The sequence below is a fragment of the Dipodomys spectabilis genome, unplaced genomic scaffold (genome assembly GCF_019054845.1).
Source record: "Dipodomys spectabilis isolate Male_0828 unplaced genomic scaffold, ASM1905484v1 ptg000098l, whole genome shotgun sequence".
Lineage (NCBI taxonomy): Eukaryota > Metazoa > Chordata > Mammalia > Rodentia > Heteromyidae > Dipodomys > Dipodomys spectabilis.
The window spans coordinates 2,540,867-2,559,835 of record NW_024870775.1 but is presented as its reverse complement, the minus strand read 5'-3'; the positions used below and the strand labels follow the sequence as shown (position 1 = coordinate 2,559,835).

Below are 18,969 nucleotides of genomic sequence, written 5' to 3'. Positions count from 1 at the left end.
ATGGGGCAATGTCATTCTTTCTGATGGAGGCATAGAATTCCATTGTGTACATATACCACATTTTCTTGATCCATTCATCTACTGAGGGGCACCTGGGTTGGTTCCATATCTTAGCTATGGTAAATAATGCTGAAATAAACATAGTTATACTGGTAGCTTTAGTGTGGTCTTGTTTGTAAACATTAGGGTAAATGCCCAAAAGTGGGATTGCTGGGTCATAGGGGAGCTCTATGTGAAGTCTTTTTTTTTTTTTTTTTTTTTTAAATTTTATTTTATTTTATTTGAGAACATACTGTACAGAGGGGTTACAATTACATGGGCAGGATAATGCATACATTTCTTACCAAGCATTGCAGCCTCCTCCTTTGTTTACCCTTCACCTCCCTTCCCAGCCTCCCCCCTCCCTCCCACCCAATCATACCCCCCCACCCCCCCCCCCCCACCGACATTGTAAAGCTGGTTTTGACATGTATGTGAAGTCTTTTGAGGAACCTCCATACTGCTTTCCAAAGTGGTTGAACAAGTTTACATTCCCACCAACAATGAAGTAAGGTTCCCTTCTGTCCACATCCCCTCCAGCATCTGTTGTTGTTAGAGTTCTTGATTTTTGCCGTTCTAACTGGGGTGAGGTGATATCTCAATGTTGTTTTGATTTGCATTTCTTTTATGGCTAGGGAGGTTGAGCATTTCTTCATGTGTCTATTGGCCATCCTTCTTTCTTCTTCAGAGAAGTTTCTCTTTAAGTCTTTAGCCCACTTATTTATTGGGCAGTTGTTTCTTTGAAGATTTGTTGTTGGGGAGGTTTAATATTTTGAGTTCCAAGTATATTTTAAATATGAGACCCTTGTCCGTTGTATGGCTAGTAAAGATCTTCTCCCAATCCGTGGGCTTTCTATTGATCTTGCTAGCTATAACATTTGCCCTGCAGAAGCTCTGCAACTTCATGCAATCCCATTTGTCCAACCTTTCTTTGATTTGTTGTTTCCGGGTCTCTATTCAGAAAATTTCGGCCTGAGCCAAGGAGACCTAGGGTTTCTCCTATTCCATCCTGTAATGTTTTCAGAGTGTCTGCTTTGAGTTCAAGGTCTTTGATCCATTTGGAGTTGATTCTGGTGCAGGGTGATATATAAGGATCTAGCTTTAGTTTTCTACATGTAGTTAACCAGTTTTGCCAGCACCATTTACTGAAGAGGCTGTCTTTCTTCCATTCTATTGTTTTAGCTCCCTTATCGAAGATTAGATGGCTATAGGTCTGTGGCTTCATTTCTGGGTTTTCAATTCTATTCCATTGGTCCTGAGGTCTGTTCTTATGCCAATACCAAGCTGTTTTGATTACTTTGGCTTTATAGTAGAGTTTGAAATTTGGTATTGATATTCCTCCAGCAGTGTTCTTTCCGTTGAGGAGCAATTTTGCTATTCGGGGTCTTTTATTGTTCCATATGAATTTTTGGATTGCCTCTTCTATTTGCTTGAAGAATGAGGTTGGAATTTTGATAGGTATTGTGTTGAATTTGTAGATAGCCTTGGGAAGTATCCAAGATTTTTTTTATTTTTTCTTTTTTTTTTTTACTTTCCATGGTTTTAGTTACTGTGATTGGAAAACATCATCGGGGGCAACAATCCAGGATCCTCTACAGTAGATAATCCTCCTCCTCATGCATCATCAGAAAGCCAATAGCAGCCTGCCTCCACATCACAGTGCCCGTGTCATTTCTGTCACTTCCTCTATCCTGTCAGCATCACATTACCTCAAGAAAAAGGCAGGTACAGTACTACACGACAATCTGACAGGGAGAATTCACTCTTGTAACTTTTATTTCAGTATGTTGCTATAATCATTTACTTCATTAGATATTAGTTATCTCTTACTGTGTCTAATTTTGTTACGACTTTATCATAAATGCGTGTGTGTGCACGTATGTGCATGTGTGTGTGTGTGTGTGTGTGTGTGTGTGTGTGTGTGTGTGTGTGTGTGTGTATGATTTGGTGCTATGATTTCAAGTATTCACTGGGAAGCTTGCAACACATCCCTTCCAAATACAAGGGGATGGCTCTTTCCAGACATTATGTACTCAGTGCCAAGATGCACAATGGTAGCATAGAAAATGTGATATGGGCTCAGAATGTGGCTTAGTGGAAGAGTGCTTGCCTAGCATGCATGAAGCTCCTGGATTCAACTCCTCAGTACCACACAAATGTGGCTCAAGTGATAGAGTGCTAGCCTTGAGCAAAAAGAAGCTCAGGGACAGTGCCTAGGCTCTGAGTGCAAGCCCTAGGGCTAGCAAAAGAAAAGAAAAGAAAAGGTGACAACACAAAAAGGAAAGAACTGATGTGCTATATGTGTGATCATGAGTTAATATAAAGTATGTTGTTTTTTATTTTTATTTTGTTGTTATTATAAAGGTGGTGTTATTATAAAGGTTATTATAAAGGTGCTATTATAAAGGTACAGAGGGGTGACAGTTACGTAAGTCAGGTAATGACTATACTTCTTTTTGGACAATGTCACCCCTCTCCTCACTCTCTATGCAAAGGATGTTCTACGGAGTTGAAGAGATGAGTTTTTAGCACAAATCTAGTACTCTAACACAGCCAAGGTTCCCAACTGTGCAGTCCACGAGTCTCTCAAACACATTTATCTCCCTGTGCCTAAAAACCTACAGCCAAGGTTCCCAACTGCACAGTCCACAAGTCTCTCAAACATCTTCACCTCCCTCTGCCTGAAAACCCCAGCAACATCCTGACCACCGCAAGGAGTGCTTTCCAAAAAAGTCATGGCCAAATGGTGTAGTCTGGAGTGTGTACATGGTGTAGTCTGGAGTGTGTACATGGCAGACTGTGAAGTTTCTGGTCATGTTGGATGCACATAAACCAACCCATAAGATTCTTGCCATTCAAAGGACATAGCTAGCAAGATCAATAGAAAGCCCACGGATTGGGAGAAGATCTTTACTAGCCATACAACAGACAAGGGTCTCATATCTAAAATATACTTGGAACTCAAAAAATTAAATCCCCCAACAACAAATCTTCAAAGAAACAACTGCCCAATAAATAAGTGGGCTAAAGACTTAAAGAGAAACTTCTCTGAAGAAGAAAGAAGGATGGCCAATAGACACATGAAGAAATGCTCAATCTCCCTAGCCATAAAAGAAATGCAAATCAAAACAACATTGAGATACCACCTCACCCCAGTTAGAAAGGCAAAAATCAAGAACTCTAACAACAACAGATGCTGGAGGGGATGTGGACAGAAAGGAACCTTACTTCATTGTTGGTGGGAATGTAAACTTGTTCAACCACTTTGGAAAGCAGTATGGAGGTTCCTCAAAAGACTTCACATAGAACTCCCCTATGACCCAGCAATCCCACTTTTGGGCATTTACCCAAATGTTTACAAACAAGACCACACTAAAGCTACCAGCACAACTATGTTTATTGCAGCATTATTTACCATAGCTAAGATATGGAACCAACCCAGATGCCCCTCAGTAGATGAATGGATCAAGAAAATGTGGTATATATACAAAATGGAGTTCTATGCCTCCATCAGAAAGAATGACATTGCCCCATTTGTTAGGAAATGGAAAAACTTGGAAAAAATTATATTAAGTGAAGTAAGCCAGGCCCAAAGAAACATAGGTCCCATGGTTTCCCTTATTTGCAATATCTAGTATATGTATGAGTCAAGCGGAAAAGGTCAGATAATGTGATGTCAGGAAAATGAACCCTTAGATATGTATTTTAATGTTTTTTTCTTTCATGCATGTGTTTCTAACACATTTATAAGATTATCTCTTTGTTGCTTTGTATGTCCCTCCCCCACAGTATAACCCCTGCTTTCACTATATTTGATGTCAGTATAACTTGTGGAGGAGATGGGGAAAAACAAGTCGTTTAAGGATACAGGTGGACCTGTTGCAGCAATGAGAAGTACAAGTTGTCATGTCCAAAACAAGCCTTACAATGTCGGTGTGTGTGGGGGGGAGGGGGGGGAAGGATTGGGTGGGGGGGAGGGGGGAGGCTGGAAGGGATGTGAAGGGTAAACAAAGTAGGAGGCTGCAATGCTTGGTAAGAAATGTATGCATTATCCTGCCCATGTAATTGTAACCCCTCTGTACAGTATGTTCACAAATAAAATAAAATTTTAAAAAAATGATTCTTGCCATTCTGAGGTTGGCAAAGAGGCAGAAGAACTCCAACACTCTCCTAATCCCTACAACCTGTGCATATACATTGCACTGACCAGCAAAAAGATTTTGCAGATATAATCAGGTTTGTGGTTTTTAAAATCAGGAAGATTTTTTTCCCTTGGGTTGTCCTAATTAGATTAGTTCAGTCTAGTCAAATGAGTGACTGTAATCAGATGACTCCTATGATAAGTTATCAGTGGGGAGGGTGTGTTGGAGAGAATCGAAGAATGAGAAAGCCTCAGGAACTTTGCTGACTTTGAAAATAAAGTGGTCACAAGAAGATATGCATCCTGTAGCAGCTGGAAAATCTCCCCACCCAGACACTAGCCAGCAAAGGCCCCTGGAATTCAGGCCTACCACAGAATAGAACCAAATTCCACTATCTACCTTCAGGCCTGAAAGTAAATTTTCCCCACATACCACCCCAGCCACTAGAAAAGAGTTCCAACTACCTGTCACCTTGATTTTTGATTTATGGTACCCCAAGCCAATAACCTAGCCAAGGCTGCTTGGGTTCTGACTTACAAAAACAGAAGATGACGAATGATGTTTAAAACCTGTGTGTGCTCAATTGTCATTGCAGCATCAGAAAACATAAAAGGTAGGGTGCTTAAAAAATACAGAATATTCCTAGAAGATAATAAAATTGAACATCCCTAGTCCTGAGATATAAGTCTCCCAGAATCTGAGCTTTTGGAATTTTAACATGTTATCACACAGGACTTCATGTGAAGGATGACCATCAAAACACAGGTGCAGCTGTGCATCAGTGGCTTCTACCTATAATCCTATCTACTCAAATGGCTGAGAGCCAAAGGATCAAGGTTCAAAGCCAACATAGGCACAGATGGCCACAAGATCCATCTCCAATTAAAACCAGCAAAAACGCAGGCTGGAGACATAGCTCAAGTGATAGAATGCCAGCTGAACACATAAATCTAGCAAGCAAGCTGAGGAAGCATAAGGCCCTGACTTCAAACTCCCATCCTAGCAACAAAAATAACAACAAAAGCAGGTGCAAAAAAAAAAAAAAAACCACTGTATACAATTGCATTCAAGATATGTGTGCAAGTATATAGGAAAATCACAAATGAATTTTGCGTTTAGTGTTGGATACCATCCACAAGATATCTCATTATGTATATGCAAATAGTGTAGTATCCGTAAAATCTGAAATCTGAAATATCTGTGGTCCAAGTACTCTGCATATAGGATATTCAACCTGTGCCATGTCTGACATCATGTTCTAGTCACTAAGTCACAAGCTGGGTGCCAGTGATCATACCTGCACTCCTAGCTACTTCAGTAGGCTGAGACTTGTAGGATAATAGTTTGATGCCAGTCTAAGTAGAAACATCTGTAAAACTCCATCTTTCATTAATTGGCATAAAGCCTTACTGGGGATGTGGCTCAAATGATAGAGAACCAGGTATGAACAAGAAAGTTGAGAAAGAGCTCCAGGCCCTGAGTTCAAACTACAGAACAAGCACACACACACTGAACTGAAAAGGCCCCATGTGACTTGTTGCTTCACCCTCTCCCCAGGAATGCCAATTGAAGGTCAAGGGAGAATTACCATCCATTGAGAAGCTCAAAACAGAGAAAGTTCCCCGTGTGCCCACAGCAATGGAAACTGTGTGCCCAGAAACTTCCACAGGAAGGAGATATGAAAAGTCAGCTCATCTACTCACCTTTCTGTAGATGGCAAATATGGTTCCAATGGAAGCTAGACAGTCAATGTTGGAAGAGCCATCCAGTGGGTCAAAGCAGACCACGTACTTCCCCTAAATCACAGAGGAAGAAGCACCTGGTCAGCACGCCTTCCCACCGGCAGCATTGTACTAAGTCATGGCTACATGAGACAGATGAAACTACACCAACAAGCAATTTAGGGCCACAGCGTATCCATATTTTTTTAAAAAACACCATTAATTGTGGAGAGCAGCTCAACCGTTATTTGTAGAACACTTAGAATATGTTGATATGCTCAAGGTCATTCTTTCTGGTGTCTTCCTAGACAGGTAAGATAAGGAATAAAGGAGGGAAGGAGGGAAAGAGGAAAGAAAAGACAGAGGAAGGAAGGAAGGAAGGAAGGAAGGAAGGAAGGAAGGAAGGAAGGAAGGAAGGAAGGAAGGAAGGAGGGGAAGAAGGGGGGAAGGGAGGAAGGGAGGCAGGGAGGGAGGCTAATTGCCCCATTATTTTGGGTCAAGAGCATGAGATCTCCATGATTTATTTTCCAGGTTGGTCTAATACTTTATCAGACCCAGGGAGGAGGGAAGCAGACCTGAAACCATGCTTCCTTGAGAACATGTGAATGGCAGGGATGGGTAGAGTCTAGAAGAGTAAGGAAATGAGTTATACAGCTTTTCCAAGAAGTAAAACCTCCCCTAAGCGTTAAAAAAAAAGATGCCAGCATCTGTTTGTTGCCGTATAAAAATGACACCTTGTCCACGAAGGCATCAGAAAATTACTTGGATTTGTTTCACTGATTTACTTCTTAAGGCTTAATTCACTAGACTACACTAGATTTGTGTCTCCACTTAAAAGAGTAGGCAATCTTTTGTTTCCAAAAAAAAAAAAGAAAAAAACAAATGTTAAGAAATAGAAAAAGCCAGTGGGGAGTGGGGGGGTGGGGGGGGTGGGGGGGGAGGGAAAACTAAAGGAAAGCAAGGCTGCAACCAGCCTTCTAGCCAGGTAGCTAAGTAGCTCCATCTACTGGTACTAAGCAGTACTGCAGGTTTCCCAGGACTCACTCTTCTTTCCTTAGAGGTGATTATGGCCTCTTTATTCTCTTCAGAGACCAGGACACAGGTGCTATAGGAAGACTGAAGCATGTTGATCACCAGGGAATTGGATAACACATCCAATTTCTTCACTTCATCCCCTGTTACATTCACACTTCCTGCAATTCCATATCTAAGAAAACAAAAGAGTACATTAAGCCACTACGGAAGTCCTTGATCCAAGAAGACCCAGCGCTAAAGCACCCAAAGTGCACCCCCATCTTTCCTTCCACATCTCTGCAGTTTCAAGGTTATAAATACACAGGATGTATATTGTGTCACCCAGCAGCAGCTTTCAACTTCATTTCCTTACCTCTTGGGGACCTTGTATTTCCTCTGTCTCCCTATGAGATTAATAAAATTCAATCTTACTAAAATATAAGCCCACCCTCAGTACAGGGAGGTAGACAGACTGGGAAAGCTCCTAAAATCAGACACATCAGCTGGGCACCCGTGGCTCAGCCTATAGTTTTAGCTTCTCAGAAGGCTGAGACTCACAGTTCAAAGCCAGCTGAGGCAGGAAAGTTCATGAGACTCTTATCTCTAACCACCAAAAGGCCAAAAGTGGAGCTGTAGTTCAACTGGGGGAGTACTAGCCTTGAGCAAAAGGTCTCAGGGACAGTGCCCAAGCCCTGAATTCAAGCCCCAGGCCTTGACACACACACACACACACACACACACACACACACACACAAATTAGACACATCACCATAAATAGGAACCTCAAAAACTAAAGGACTGTGGAAGACTTTGTGGGTTTCCTTCAAGTGGTGGCTTGATGGGCTGAATTTAAAAGTGTCCTATAAGTAGCTTGGCACTACATAAATTAAGAAGGAATTTGAAGCAGCAGACTTAATTAATTTGATATGCTTCTTCACTATGATCCCAAGCAACATAAGAGCATTGCCATAAAATTTCTTCTACAGGCTGATGGTAAAGCTCAGTTGTAGAGGTCTGCCTGTAATCCATGAAGCCCTAGGTTTAATCCCCTGCACTCAAGATAAAAATCTACCTAGAGGCTTCATGTCTCAGACTACTAATGTGCAAAGATCTTCCTGCTCTTAGACACACACACCCTCCCGATATGTTCTCAATATAGCATCTTTCTCATCTCACTTGGAGGCAAAGCCATGTTCCCACATGGGGTCAGGCACCATGGAAACCTTGTTCTCACCCTGGCATGGCTTCCTGTTTTCTTACCTCCCTTCAGCCAGTCTCAGCCTCTACAACTCAGCAGACACCTTACCTTTGCTGCACCCTGCCTCAGACATGTCTCTCAGAGAGACATGTGACATGCGTCTGACATATCATTCTAGTTTTGACACAAAGACTATTTCTTTTTTTTGGGGGGGGGGAGTCCGGTAGTGGGGCCTGAACTCTGGGCCTGGGCACTGTCCCTCAGCTCTTCAGCTCAAAGCTAGTGCTCTACCACTTGAGCCACAGCGCCACTTCCGGCTTTTTTCTTATGTGGTGCTGAGGAATCGAACCCAGGGCCTTGAGAATGCAAGGCAAGTGCTCTACCACTTAGCCACCTTCCCAGCCCCACAAAGACTATTTCTTTGTGAGGTTTTCCCTGGATACTTATCTAATATAAGAGCCCCCAATTCTCAATATCTTCTTTCATTTATTCTTTTCCTTTGCCTACCATTTCTTTGGAAGGTGTGTGTGTGTGTGTGTGTGTGTGTGTGTGTGTGTGTGTGTGTGTGTGTGTGTGTGTGTGTGTGTGTGTGTGTGTGCTGGTCCTATAGCTTTAACTCGAGGCCTAGGTGCTGTCTCTGAGCTTCTTTTGCTCAAGACTCACACTCTACCACTTGAGTCACAGCTCTACTTCTGGCTTTTTTTTTTTTCTTTTTTTTGAATGGTGAATTGGAGATAAGAATTTCATGGACTTACCTACCTGACTGGCTTCAAACCATGATTCTCAGATCTCAGCCTCATTAGTAGCTAGGAATACAGGCATGAGCCACCAGCACCTGGCTAGAAGAGATATTTTTATCTGTTTTATGATGGCTTGCCTTTAGTATCTCCAGCTTTCCATGCCTGCATCAAGGCTCAGTCACATCTCCTGGACCACTGGACTGGTAGGCCAGTCCCAAATGTCCTGTGGCCTATGGAGGTCCTTTCATCTTCAATCCCAGTACTCTTCCCTTCAGTGCTTGCTAAACCTCCCCTCTCTCATCCCCCTCACCCTCCTACTACCCACAGGAAGCCTCTTAGACCCCTATCACATCCAAGCACATCCATCATCCCTCCCCTGGAGTCTCATAATCTGTCCATGGAATGTGGTTCCTGCTGCATTATCTGCTTGCTGAGAGCAAGAACTGAGTCTTACATTCAAGATTTCCACAGCACCCAGGCATGTAGTAGATGCCCAACATACATCCAATGCATTAAGAAGAAAGGCAAGGGAGTAATTTCCTTTCATGGTATTCATTGAGGGACCCCTTAGGTGGTACTAACAGGTAGCCAACGTGGAGAAGGGTTGGCCTGTGAATGAATGTACTTCCCATTCATTAAGGAGGGGCCACCCCCTCACCTCCCAGTACTTAGCCCCACTCCACCCCTTTTATCATTTGATGTCTGAAATAATAAGCCTTGGGACCCGACACTGGCAGCCTGGCTCCAAAGACTATGCCTTCTAGGTCAAGACAAAAGCAAGCAAATCACTGAAGTGGATACTTTTGCATTGGCACTTAAAGGGTCACAAATCCAGTCCTGTTTAATACAGAATCTTGAGGAAGCTGCTGCTGGGGAATAAAGGGCTCTAGAGAGATCAACACCTGGGGCTGAGAAGGTGGCTCAGTGGTAGAGTGCTTGCCTTGCATGCCTGAGGCCCTGGGTTCGAGTCCTCAGCACCACATAAGCAAAAAGAAAAAAGCTGGAAGTGGCGCTGTGGCTCAAGTGGTAGAGCACTAGCCTTGAGCTGAAGAGCTGAGGAACAGCACCCAGGCCTAGAGTTCAGGCCCCACGACCGGGCCCAGAGAGATCAACACCTAGCCTGGAAAATTCATCCTGCCAACCTCACCCCTCAACCTATCCTCTACACCTTCCTATGCATCCTAGGCAATGCCCTTCCTTCCAGAAAAAAAAGGGAACTTACAATGAAGTGAAATTTCTAACTCCTTCAAGTTAGACGGTGCATTACAAAGACTTTTCTAGCACGTGCCAGTGGCTCATGCCTGTAATCCTAGCTACTCAGGAGGCTGAGATCTGAGGATCACAGTTCAAAGCCAGTCCAGGCAGGAAAGTAGTCTGTGAAACTCTTCTTTTTTTTTTACTTTAAAATTTTATTTTCCATGTTAGTAAATTGAATGAAATATAATATACACAATGATATATTAATATTATAGTATAATAAAGACAGTGATAATAAATTTCATACAATTTATATGACAATCAGTCATTACTTTTAAACAGCTGGTGATAGTAAAAACAAAAATAAACAAAAAATTTTTCTTGTATCACGAGGTCTACAATGCATTTCCCTAGTAAGAAGAGTTGCTGTGAAGTTGCTCAACTGTGCACGTGACCTTTCAAAAAGAACTCCATCACTTAATGCTATGAACTTTCAGGCAAGTATTTATTACTTGGGATTAAATTTCACTCATTCCTTGAAAAATCTACACAAAATCTATTAAATAATTTTCTAAAATACTTAGTCTTATTTCCAGGTACATCTTGATATATATATATTTTTAAAATTACAATATCAACAGAGCCCTTTAGAATTTAAAGTTTAGATAATATTACTAACTATCCAAAGGAATTTGTAAGTGTTTCCAGCATCTGTTCTTCCATTTTCCCTGGCAGCATTAGGTGGTAAGGATTTGTAAAACTCTTAGCTCCAATTAACCACCAGAAAACTGGAAGTGGTACTGTGGCTCAAGTGGTAGAGTGCTCACCTTGAGCTGAAGAGCTCAGAAACAGCGTCCTGACCCAGAGTTCAAGCCCCACAATCAGAAAAAAGCAAAAAGAAAGAAAGGAAAGAAAGAAAGAAAGAAGGAAGGAAGGAAAGGAAGGAAGGAAGGAAGGAAGGAAGGAAGGAAGGAAGGAAGGAAGGAAGGAAGGAAGGAAGGAAGGAAAGAAGGAAGGAAGAAGGAAGGAAGGAAGGAAGGAAGGAAGGAAGAAAGGAAGGAAGGAAGGAAGGAAGGAGAAGAAAAGAAAAAAGAAAAAGTACTTCCTAGTGGGGCACCAGGAGACCTAGCTAATCAGGAGGCTGAGATCTAATGATGACCATCTGAAACCACTCAGGGCCAGTTAAGTCCATGGCCATATTATTTCCAATTTATCACCAAAAAGCCAGATGAAGGACTGTGGCTCAAGAGGAAGAGAGTGCTAAGCTTGAGCAAAAATGATAAGGAATAGTGCACAAGCCCTGAGTTCAAGCCCCAGGGTTGGCACACAAAAAAGTACTTTCTAGACAATACCTTCTAAAAAGAATGTTCTAGATGGCATGTAATGGTCATGAGAAAGCCACTGCAGACCTCCCAGGCCTAGGAGCTCTGGCATTCCCTGCTACTCACTCTAAAGAGAGGGAGGACAAAGAAGGGGGAAAATGAACTTCTCATTACTTTTAAACTGCATTTATCTAGACTCTGCCTAGAAATATCCCTAAAAGGAAGCAGAAGAACGGGAGGCTAGAAGTCCCCTGAGTGCCACTGTGGCAGGAATATTTAATATTTGCCATCTTAACAGGCAGAAACATGGCTGAAGGCAAGAAAAAGATTTCAACACTCTTTCTGGGGCTGCCCTGCCACCTAGTGGTCAAGCAGAAGAATCAACCTGCAGGCTAATTTAGTAACAACAATGGAGCCTTTATCATAGGGCTGGCAACTTTAAAATTAACATCATATGGACTTAACATAACCTGTAAGTTAGTAGGTAGGAGTTTCTCTCCATTTAAAAGATGGAGACAAAAAGATCCTACCAAGAGTCACATGGTAGAAGTCAAGATAGATTAAGCACCTTAATCATCCAGTTCCTAAAACCACCTCGTCTTGATATTCCACTGCCATAAAGTCAGGGCTGTGCAACAGAACAAGAACCCAGCCAAGGCAGTTCTGACTAGTTGAGAGGAAGAGCCCTGTTAGTGCAGCTGGATGTTCCTGAAATGTCACTTAAAAAACCACACTAAGCAGAGACAGAGACAAAGGTGCTAGCTAATGTCACTCAGGAGGGCCATCACCCAATAGGAGCAGGACAGAGTGTGCCTCTTCTGGTTGTCAAGAGAGAGGAAAAAAAGAAATAATACTTTTTATAGCAAACCACAGACAAGAAAACAGAAGCTGCAAAGAATGCATCTTTAATTTCAAATTTCAGCTCCACTGCTGAGTACTAAACTCTTTTTTTTGGGGGGGGGGTTCAGTCGTGAGGCCTGAACTCTGGGCCTGGGTGCTGTCTCTCAGTTCTTCACCTCAAGGCTAGCACTCTACCACTTGAGCCCCAGCGCCACTTCCGGCTTTTTTTCTTTTTGCTTATGTGGTGCTGAGGAATCGAACCCAGGGCCTCATGCATGCAACGCAAGCGCTCTACCACTGAGCCACCTTCCCAGCCTCCTAAACTCTTATATAAATAAAGTTGCAATAATGTCATGGTACATCTTATGAGATAACACCATCACTTTTTGTGTATATTAAAAGCGCTGCATTGGGCTGGTCATGTAGCACAGTGGTAGAGAGTTTGCCTAGCATGGATGAAGTTGTATGTTTCATCCCCAGCACCACTAGAGCAAACCCCTCAAAAAAAACCTTTATTTTAAGAATAACTTTTTTATGTTGTTGGTCATAGAGCTTGAACTCAGGGTCTGGGCACTGTCCCTCCCTCCTCCCCCACCTCTCTCTCTCTCTCTTCTTTCTTTCTTTCCTTCTTTCTTTCTTTTCTTTCTTTCTTTCTTTTCTGCTCTAGTGCTCTACCTCTTTGACCCACAACACCACTTTGTGCTTTCTTGTGATTAATTGGAGATAAAAGTCTCAAGGACTTTCTTGCCCTAGCTGGCTTTGAATCATGATCCTCACAGGTCTCAGCCTCCTGAATAGTTAGGATTACAAGCATGAGCCATCAGCAAAGAATAACTTTTAAATAGTTGGATTTGGTCAGCTCTTCCTTTTAGGTTAATACTTCCATAAAATAAAATTTAAAAAAAAAAAAAACAAAGAAAATGAGGTCTCTTTACCCCACAGGAATTACTATAAAAAATGCAACCCAAAGAAAAGTGGCTTGATTATTACTGATTTAAACTGGACACATGGCTATAGTCATCAGCTGCTGTAGCATAAACTTGGCCTCATTCTGCACTTAGAAAAAGCAACAAAGAGAAGCAAGTAGAAGAGCATTCTTTGCTCCCCATCCCAGGCCTGGCACCTTTCAGCTTCCTTCCTGAATACCAAATAAACACCAAGATAAAGACAGAGCTACAGAGAAAACATTTATAAAACACAGCCTGCAAAGTCTGCTTTCCATGGTGAGAAAGAAAACTGGGTCAGGGCCCTGCTCACATCTGCCAAGGACATCAAGAGAGGCTCTGAGATTCTATTGCGAATCTATGCAACTCTAACTCAAGAGAATTCAATGTATGTTTTAAAACAAGCCACTGCACTTGTTTTAACTTAGTAGAATGTCTCAGGGTATTTTGTTTCATTCTTGAAACGTGCCCGAGGCTCTCTTATCGAAAGCACGGCATGATAGAAACCTGAAATGCAACTTCCTTCTGGGCACATAAGGCTAGGTACCTTTACACCCAGTTTCTAGCCCAAACAACCTGCAGTTTCTGTACCCAGGCTCCGTGAGTCTGCGCCTGCGCATGAGCGCACGCGTGCGATTACGCATGCTCCCCAGAACTCACAGGTTGGCCAGGCCGGCCTTGCGCACAGCAGACGAGATGGCTTTGATGGCAGTCAGCATGGAATTCAGCAACTGGGTGAGCTCCCCTGTCCCTTTGGCCTGACGCCCCTTCTCCATAACATAGCGGGTCAGGGTGAGCATATCCGTTTCGAAAGGGCTTCTGTCCGTCATGATGGCTGGCTGGGAATGCTGAATGCTTCCTTTCTTCCTGCAGGAATGGTTGCTTATCTCAGATGGTTGTGCAGTGTGCAAACCTATGCTGGTGGTGCCAGGGCCTTTAAGGAAAAAGGTCCCGGCCCACGTGACTGCCATTACTGACCCAACCCTCAAGGAACCCCTGGCCTCCCTCCCGGATGGCCCAGGCTGCCAAAGCGACATAAGCAAGCTGTAAATAGAACAGAGCTGCCCAGAAGCACAGGTCTGGTTTGGGTTTGGGGGTTTGTGGGGGGTTTTTGTTTTGTTTTGCTTTGTTTTGTTCCTCCATGAGCTCCCGGCTTCTAAAGATCCTGTTTAGTAACAGGTGCAAGATGAGAAATTCAGCTAATAATAGTAGTTTGTTGTTGTTGTTTTAGACCAGTCAGCCCCTCTTATTTAAGAACACAGAAAGACTCTTCACACCTATCTAATGCTGAACCTGGCTTTCCCACGGTTAGGTGCAGATTGGAAGATATCTTATCTGGAGCATAGGTCACATAATAAATCAGTGGTCATCTTGAGGTCATATTAGCTCAAGATCTTTCAAGTAAGTTTATTTTGGGTGGTGCATGCCTGTAATTCCAGCTATGCAGGAAGCAGCGGTAGGAGGAAGGTTAGAGGCTAGCCTGGGCAAAAGTGGAAAATCCTGCTTCAAAAATAAACCAAAGGCTGGGAACCGGTGGCTCACACCTGTCATCCTAGCTACTCAGAAGGCTGAGATCTAGGATTGTGGTTCAAAGCCAGCCCGGGCAGTAAAGTCTGTGACATTCTTATCTTCAATTAACCACAAAAGAGCTGGAAATGAAGCTATGGCTCAAGTGGTAGAGCACTAACCTTGCACGGGTATGTGCGAGGGCGTGCATGCACGCATTCATGTGCACACACACACACACACACACACACACACACACACACATACACACAGCTCAGGTATAGCACCCAAGCTCTGAGTTCAAGTCCCAAGACCAGCACCTTCCCTCCCCCACCCCCAGAAAGAAAGAAAAAAACAAAGGCTAGGCATCAGTAGCTCTCGTCTATTATCCTCCCTACTGGGAGGCTGAGATCTCAGAATTTCAGTTTGAAGCCTAGGCAGAGATTCTTATCTCCAATTAACCATCCAAAAGCCAGAAGTAGAGCTGTGGTAAGTGGTAGAGTGTCATCCTTGAGGGGAAAAAAAATATCAAGCAAGAGCAAAGGTCCTGGGCTCAAGCCCCCATATTAGCACAAAAAATAAAATAAAATAAACCAAAACAAAAATGATTGGGAATATGGCTCTAATGGTATATGTACACTTCAAGCTCAAAGCCCTGAGTTCAAACCCTAATACCTCCAACGACAACAATAACAGCAACAACAATAATGATGATGGATGGATATCTACAGAAGATAACCAAATCTTAAAAAACACTGTGTGTGTGTGTGTGTGTGTGTGTGTGTGTGTGTGTGTGTGTGTGTGTATTCCTAGCATAGTGCCTAGCATCAGTATTATTTTATCAATTTCCCTGGATTTACTTTTTTTTTTTTTTTTTGCCATTCATGGGGCTTTGGACTTGGGGCTTGGGTGCTGTCTCTGAGCCGCTTTGTACTCCAGGCTAGAGCTCTACCACTTGAGCCACAGCACCACTTCCAGCTTTTTCTCAGTAATTTACTGCAGGTAAGAGTCTCATGGACTTTCCTGCCCAGGCTGGCTTCAAACCACAACCCTCAGATCTCAGCCTCCTGAGTAACTAGGCTGGCATGAGCCACTAGTGCCTGACTGGATTTACATTTTATAATGAAAATTATCCTACTTATTAAAAAAGAAACACTAAAACAGTATATAGAAAAAAACTTACGCTCTTGCTGCCAGCCCACTGCCTGGAAATAACCAGTGATAGAGTTCATGGCTGCTGATAGGCACTATGGTGAACTTTATATGGTGGTTTATGCTTTCTCTAGGCACACACAGTCCTGGATCTCAGTCCCAAGCTAGTTATTTGGTAATTGGATAGTTTGGGGAGCAGACATAGAGCCTGATTCTTCACTTATAAATTGTTGATAACAATTTATAAATAGTTGTGAGAATTCTATGAGCCAGCCACTGGTGGCTCATGGCTGTACTCCCAGCTACTCAGAAGGCCGAGATCTGAGGATCACAATTAAGAGCCAGCCTGGCAGGAAAGTCTGTAAGATTCTCCTACCCCCTGTAGTCCTGGGGCTTGAACTCAGGACTTGGGCACTGTCCCTGAGTTTTTGGTGCTCAAGGCTTGTGTTGTACCACTTGAGCCACAGCACCACTTCTGGCTTTTTTCTGAGTAGTTTATTGGAGATAAGAATCTCATAGACTTTTCTGCCTTGGCTGTATTCAAACTATGATCCTCAGATCTCAGCCTCCTGAGTAGCTAGGATTACAGGCTTGAGCCAATGGCACCGAGCTGTCTGTGAGATTCTTATCTCCGATCAACCACTCGAAAATGGAAAGTGCAGCTGTAACTCAAAGTGGTAAAGTGTCACCCTTCAGCAAAAGAGGTCAGGGACAGCATCTAAGCCGTGAGTTCAAGCCCCAGGACTAACCAAAAAACAAAAACAAAAGACCCAACTCTGTAATGTAGGAGTCAATATGTAGTTAGCAATCTTTCTCTTCCAGTTTTCCAATGCATACAATATAATTAAGAATTAGTTAGCCAGGTAGGGGTGGTGTACACCATATTCTCAGCACTCAAGAGCCTGAGGTAGATCTTCTCATCAATCAGTAAAGAATTAACTAAATTTCTTCAGCTGAAAGTCTGGAGCAAGTACAAGTGAGGATTGGAAACCTGTCAGATTGTTTTTAATTCTACGTACTTAATCTATGGCTACAAATTGATTACAATTTGTAACATTTCAGGTCTATATTGCAGACAAAAATATAATAACTTGAAAGATTTTGTTTAGAGAAATTTGAGGATTCTATCACTAAATTATTTACTAGAGGAAAAAAGAAGTGTCAGACCAGCCTGGGCTAAATAGTGAGAGTCTATCTATGAGAAAAAATAAGCGAAAATTTCACACTGCTCTTCAATTTTTGTACCCTTGACGTTTATTTCAATTAGAATGTGTTTAGTCCCAAGTCATGGAGAACTCATAGCTATGTCTTCGTGTGGATCGGTTAGGGGTGTTGATTTTGTTCTCCGCACAGATTGCCAGCTCACTAGGCAGTGGCCGTGGTACTCTCTCAGCTACGCAAAGTTATATTCTGTTTGTCGCTCTGGGTTTGGTAGCTTTTGCCACTCTGCCTGTCACCTTGCGAGCACAATGTGGCAGTCACAGCTGTTATTCCCTAGCTGAACACCCGGGGTAGAAGAAAGGATTTCTCCAACCATATCAGATGTCCTTTATTTGGAAAGAAAAATCTCCTTGCCCCAGTAGATATCTATGTGCATACCATTGACTAACTCTGTGCCACGTGATGACCCGTTGCTGTGGGAGCAGCCGCTGGTATTGGATCAACCCCTCTGAAATATCTGCCACAGCACAGCATCCTGGATTTACATGCAAGGCAGCACAGACACTTCCTGTGCGAGACTTTCCATGATGAAATACCTGACTGAACAAACTTAAAGGAGAAAGGGTCTTCTTTTGGCTCACAGTTGCTGAGGTATTAGCCCATAGTCCTTCTCTCCATTGAGTCTGGGCCTAGAGTGGGACAGAACGCAGGCCAAGGGGACAGAGGCTACTTGCCTCATGATGTCAGGAAACAGAGACAGAGAGAGGACCCCAGGATAAGAGACAACCCTCAATCGTATACTTTCCCAGCCACCCACTTCCTCCAGCTACTCTCCTCCTTCTACGGCTTGCCAAATCGACCAAAATTATGCCAGCTGCGACCAAACCTTCAACGCATGAGCTTTTTGTGGTAAGACCTCATATCTAAACCATAACACTTAGCTGTGTTCCAGTGTGTGTTTGGAACTTTTGGATACTTTGTGGAAAGTTTGTTCTTTGAACAATATTTGCAGGTAACCTTACATTTAGGCAGGTGCTTCAGGAAGACACAGTCACAGAAAAACTGTTGTATCAGAACACTTTCATTTGATAATCACCAAGATCAAAATCAGAAAACCTCCTGGCACCCATGGCTCACACTTGTAAATCCTAGCTACTGAGGAGGCTGGTTCAAAGCCAGCCAGAGAAGATAAATCTGAGAGACTCTTATCTCCAGTTAACCAACAAAAAATGCCAGAAGTAAAGATGTGGCTCAAGTGGTAAAGCACCACTCTTGAACAGAAAAAAGATGAGCAAGAGCATGAGGACCTGAGTTCAAGCCCCAGTACCAGCACACACACACACAAAAAAAAACCCTAAAAATATCTTTCCTGAATGCCCCTAGGAATTGAAGATTGTTGAAAAGAGCTTTCTCTGATTTGCTACTGTGATCAGTAGCAAATAACAGAGTCTTGCCTTTCATAGGACCACCAATGATTCCACTAACAATTCTAGGGAGGGCATTATCTGGGTCTTCAGCATCCTGGACCAGTGAATGATGGCAGGATGAGACTAGGTTTAGGTTTCTTTCTGTCTAATGTTTCATCTGAATAAGGGTGAGGAAGAGTACCCCGCAAAGGAGACCATCACATCTACTCTAGATATTCACATGTATATTTACACAAAACCCACATATGACTATTCATATCAGCTCTATGTTTCATTGTCAGAAATCACAAATACCAAGGTGCTCCTCATCAGCAAATGGGTAAACTGGTGGGTAGCTCCACGAAATGGAATACTACTCAACAGTAAAAAGGAACCAGGCACTCTGCTGAGTGAAAGAAGCCAGTCTCAGAAGTATGTACACTGTATTGTTCTATCAATATGATAATCTCGCAGAGACAAAATCATGATAGAGAACCACTGTGTCATCGCAAAGTGTAAGGGTGTGAGGTGGGAATAGGAAAAGGGGAATTTTCCTGATGTTTCTTGATTGTGAAGATGGCTACTTG

At 42.8% G+C, this 18,969-nt stretch overlaps 1 protein-coding gene across 1 annotated transcript in view; it reads right to left on the bottom strand.

The window, feature by feature from the left end:
• Positions 1 to 14,182, bottom strand: part of Fbp2 (fructose-bisphosphatase 2) — a 34,202-nt gene extending 20,020 nt beyond the window's left edge. Inside the window, exons 1-3 of the mRNA XM_042686563.1 lie at positions 13,818 to 14,182; positions 6,947 to 7,109; positions 5,885 to 5,977 (exon numbers count right to left, since the gene is read on the bottom strand). Of these exons, the coding sequence (XP_042542497.1) occupies positions 5,885 to 5,977; positions 6,947 to 7,109; positions 13,818 to 14,128 (567 nt within the window). The 5' untranslated portion in view covers positions 14,129 to 14,182. The remainder of the gene's footprint in view (positions 1 to 5,884; positions 5,978 to 6,946; positions 7,110 to 13,817) is intronic.
• Positions 14,183 to 18,969: the final 4,787 nt, after the last annotated feature.